At 40.8% G+C, this 4,665-nt stretch overlaps 1 protein-coding gene across 1 annotated transcript; it reads right to left on the bottom strand.

Moving 5' to 3' along the window:
• Positions 1-424: 424 nt before the first annotated feature.
• Positions 425-1,356, bottom strand: LOC101676821 (olfactory receptor 51A7-like). The gene is given in 2 exon segments (XM_013050828.1): positions 425-732; positions 735-1,356. Coding segments are annotated over 2 exon segments (930 nt in total).
• Between the last annotated feature and the right edge of the window lie 3,309 nt (positions 1,357-4,665).

Genomic DNA, 4,665 nt, shown 5'->3' with positions numbered 1-4,665 from the left:
GCCTGAAAGAAAATTTGTAAATGGATTGGGCTAACATCCTTTAACTTCCACTTCATCTAGTATACATTTTCTGTAAGAGAGCACAAGCTCTACTCCCTTGTGTATTTATCTTGGTGCTGTAATAAATAGTGTAACTAAAATCCCAAATCAGTATATTGATTCATGATTTCAATAATATTGCAAAACTTTTCTCTGTCAAATAAATAAGTAAAAATCCTTAAAATATAGTATTGCAAAATTTATTCCATATTTACCTGTCAATGCCCATGTGAGTCCCAGGCTTATAGATCCCAGTGCCCAGCCTATATGTTGTAGTGATTATATGAATGATCAAGGAAGGTAAGAATAAATATCCATAATACTTTGCTTAGAAATATTTTATTCTCCTATCTTGGCTGACCTTTTCTTACCTTTTCCCTTACCTTCATTTTAGACCTAGTTTTCCCCAAACCTTCTCACGGATTTGTCGTGTCTTCACACAGTATACAATGGGGTTCATCAGAGGTGGTACTAGCAAGAAAATGTCAGCAATGAGGATCATGGCCACTGGGGACTTGTGCTTGCCAAAACGGTGCATGGAGGCCAAAGCAATGATGGGCACATAGAAGATAAGCACAGCACAGATGTGAGAGACACAGGTGTTGAGGGCCTTGAGCCTCTCCTTATGAGATCCAATGCCCATCACAGTCTTCAGGATGAATATGTAGGACACGGCAATGAACGCACTGTCATCATACAGAGGGCAACGAAGAAGCCATAGAAAAAGTTGACCGTGTTGTCAGAGCAGGCCAGCTTCATGACATCCTGGTGCAGACAATAATAGTGAGAAAGTAGGCTTTTCCTACAATATGTCAGTTTCTTGAGAGTGAAAGGAAATGGGAGCACTAAGAGCATGCTTTTAACGAGAAACATCAGGCCCATTTTGGCAACTCTGGCATTGGTGAGGATGGAGCTGTATCTCAGAGGGTTGCGTATGGCCAAAAAACGGTCAAAAGACATGATCAAGAGCACTGAGGACTCCATATCTGTGAATCCATGGATAAAGAATTCTTGAGCAAAGCAGGCATTTGGGGAAATTCCTGTAGCGTTGAAAACAAAGATCCTCAGCATAGTAGGGAGAGATGAGAGGGAGAGGCCCAGGTCAGAGACAGCTAGCATGGAGAGGAAGTAGTACATGGGGGCATGGAGTGAAGGCTCTGTCCTGATAACAAAGAGGATGGTGCAATTGCCAAGGATGGCCACTAGGTACATGAGGCAAATGGGGACAGAGATCCAAATGTGAACATGCTCTAGTCCTGGGATTCCAATCAGGAAGAATGTGGTGATCTCAATTTTAGAGGAATTGAGAGTGTGCATGATGAATCAGTTGGAAAGCATTTATTCCCAGACCTGAAATGATACTATCAACATAAGTCTATTATGCTCATTTCCCTCCTTTCAGCACTTTTGTCTGAGACACAAAGAAATGCAATTTTGAAACTCATATCAAGAAATGTAAGAATGAAGTCTTTCTTCTGAACAATCTATTGATAATAGAGTCAGATAATGTTAATTGGTAAGGAGAAGCAGGAATATAGGAACTATCTTGACCAATCACGTTTCTCCATAAAGTCCTCAAAACAAACAAACAAAAATACCCACATAGGAGCAGTGACCTGCAAACAAATTCTCCCTTTTCTATTAGGATTTGCACCTCCCCAACCCAAGTCAATGAAAAATTTTATATTCTTAGGCTGAACCATAGGATAACACTTTTAGCTTGGCCCAGAATAAGCCTAGAATTTAAAAAAAAAAAAAAAAAAAAAAGCTGGAAACAGCTGGAAGTAGATTTTAAGAGAACAGATACTAAGTGGTTTCTCCAATTTCTATAGTCCTTTCTTCCAAATATTTTTCAGGCCAGGGACTTGAGCTTCTAAAGCTGACATTACTCACAAGCTCTCCACCAGAAGAGGTACAAAGAAAGGACAGAAAATAGGTCGTGTGTGCTTGATTGTTACCCTTCTCTTATAGTATAGTGAAAAATCCCATTTTCTTGTATGGAAGCAGAATGTTTGCTTTTTCTTTCTTTCTTTGAAGATTTTATTTATTTATTTGATGGGGAGAGACACAGTGAGAGGGAAAACACAAGCAGAAGGAGTGGGAGAGGGCTGAGTAGGGAGACCGATGCGGGGTTCCATCTCAGGATCCTGGGATCATGACTTGAGCCAAAGGCAGAAACTTAGAAACTGAGCTACCCAGGAGCCCCTAGAATGTTCTTTAAAATCAGTAATCCAGGGGCACCTGAGTGGCTCAGTGGATTAAGCCTCTGCCTTCTGCTCAGGTCATGATCTGGCTCTCTGCTCAGCAGAGAGCCTGCTTCCTCCCTCTCTCTCTGCCTGCCTCTCTGCCTACTTGTGATCTCTGTCTGTCAAATAAATAAATAAAATCTTAAAAAAAAGGACATGAGTAATCCATATCAGTGCTCCTCATCCATGTACACGGGAGTAGAGAGAGATTCTTAGACTTTATAGGCCAACATATACTCTCATAAACACAAAGTGACTCAGCCAACTGGACTATAGGCCAGCCATGGTGGGTGGCAAGGTGAGAGACACAGAATGTTGGTGATGAGGGAGACTGGTTCTCTCTGGATCCTTTTTTTTTTTTTTCTGACACCATAAGTAAATAGATGTTCTCCAACTGTAGCTTGTTTGTTCTAATAGACAACTGAGCCCACTATATATGTACCTTTGAGAGTTTTCTCTTTCTTTAAGGAATTAGGTAAATCTGGGACAATGGGATTCCAAGGCACATAGAGCATATGGTTTCTACCCCTTTGCCTAGAAAAGGGAGGGTTTTATTGAGAAGCCTGGGCTTTGTCAGAGCATTCTCATCTATTAGGAATCAGAAACACAAGCTTTTCATTTAGTTCATCTTCCTCTCTTCTCCCAGGAGGTCAGGGGATGGGACTAAAAGTTTCAACCCTCCTATCACCTGGTTGATTCTCCAGACAACAGCCCCCAGTCTTAGGTGAGGTGCAGAAGTTACATTAACATGAGAAAAGACAACTTTATCCCTCTCATCACACAGCAAATTCCAAGGAAAATCAGTGCCAAAAACCTGCATGAAGACCATATATTTATTATAAATCACAATATTACAGTGACCAATTCCTTTCACTCATAAAGCACTTATGCCCCTAAATATTTTTTTCTGTTAAATATACTGCTTTTGCCTTTACTGTTTTACAGTTGGTTCTTCTTGCTGGATTTTTGCTATCAACAATCTCTGTTGGCCTTTTATTTCTCATCTGATGCAATTTTGTCAGAAATGAAATCGAAATGACTTACGTTGATTAACATAGCTCTGGGGGTAATTCTACGGGGCACTAGAACTGGGATGCAATAAAATTCAAGGCTTCAACCTTACTTGCCATTTATATTACTTATTCCCAACACTAATATTTATTTGTCTTCCATCAGAATGCAATTTCTTTGTGATGTATTCAGTTTTTAAACTTCTTAACAGGAGATAGGAAGCATGGAATAAATGAAAAAGCTTGATTCAAATGACATTGATTCAAACTCTAAGCAGAAAGAGTTGTCGGTACACACAAAAAGACAAGATGTGTCTTTCAGGACACTGGAGAAATCATTTTAGGCCCCCACCTATTTTAGAGATCTACACCCCAACTGCCCAAGCACACTTCTTGCAGAACTTCCGAAGAGTTGTCAGAATTACAAAGAAATGCAAAAACCTCAGTAGTTAAGGACTTTAAGGGAACAAAGGGAATAATATAAAAACCAACAGGCTCTCTGAGGCCAGGAAATAGACTGACCATACCAGAGAGGATCTGCCAGTGATAAAACTCAGTAGTGCTATTTCAAAACAGAGCAAGGCCTGACTTCCTCACCCAAGATAAGAAGCACAATCACTTTATACCTGCTCTTATAGGATGCCCCTAGGCCCTTCCTGTCTTCTGACCTTTAACCTCCACTTCATTATTTTTTTTAAACTGTATTTTATTTTTTCAGTGTTCAAGATTCATTGTTTATGCATCACACCCAGTGCTCCATGAAATCCATGCCCTCCTTAATACCAGGCTCACCCAGCTCCCCACCTGTCTCCCCTCCCAAACACACAGTTTGCTTCTCAGAGTCCACAGTCTCTCAGGGTTCCCCCATTGCCCTTCTCCTCTCCTTCTCCCAACTTCCTCTACTTCATTATAATATGAAAGTCTCTGCCCTAAAAGAAGCACAAGCTTCATTGACTCAAGACAAGTTGCATGCATGGGTATGTTTTCTAAGTACTCCTGCACCACCTTATGCCCTAACTTCCCCAAACTTTCCCTAACTTAGCCAGGTCCCCAAAACTTCAGCTTAGCAGAAATGACTTTTACAAGATGTCCTAAAATAAGACAATTAACCAAAAAGCATCTGTCAGTATCACGGGCAAGGGACAATTAAGACATAAGCCCCCAGATGTCAGCCATAAAAAGACCATGAGCACATGGACAGTAACCTAATAGGTAGACAGATAGATACGTGACCAAAGCTCTGATTGGCACCACTCAGCACACCCTGACTACTTAAAACAGTTCTGCAAAAGAGCTCATAAAAAGCCCTACACTTAGAAACACCTAGGACAATGCTCTCAGGTCCCCTCCCTCTTTGGGAATTTTGTACT

The sequence above is a fragment of the Mustela putorius genome, unplaced genomic scaffold (genome assembly GCF_011764305.1).
Source record: "Mustela putorius furo isolate JIRA1106 unplaced genomic scaffold, ASM1176430v1.1 tig00003987_pilon_pilon_pilon, whole genome shotgun sequence".
In the NCBI taxonomy this organism is placed as follows: Eukaryota; Metazoa; Chordata; class Mammalia; order Carnivora; family Mustelidae; genus Mustela; species Mustela putorius.
This window is presented reverse-complemented; position numbering and strand designations above follow the sequence as displayed.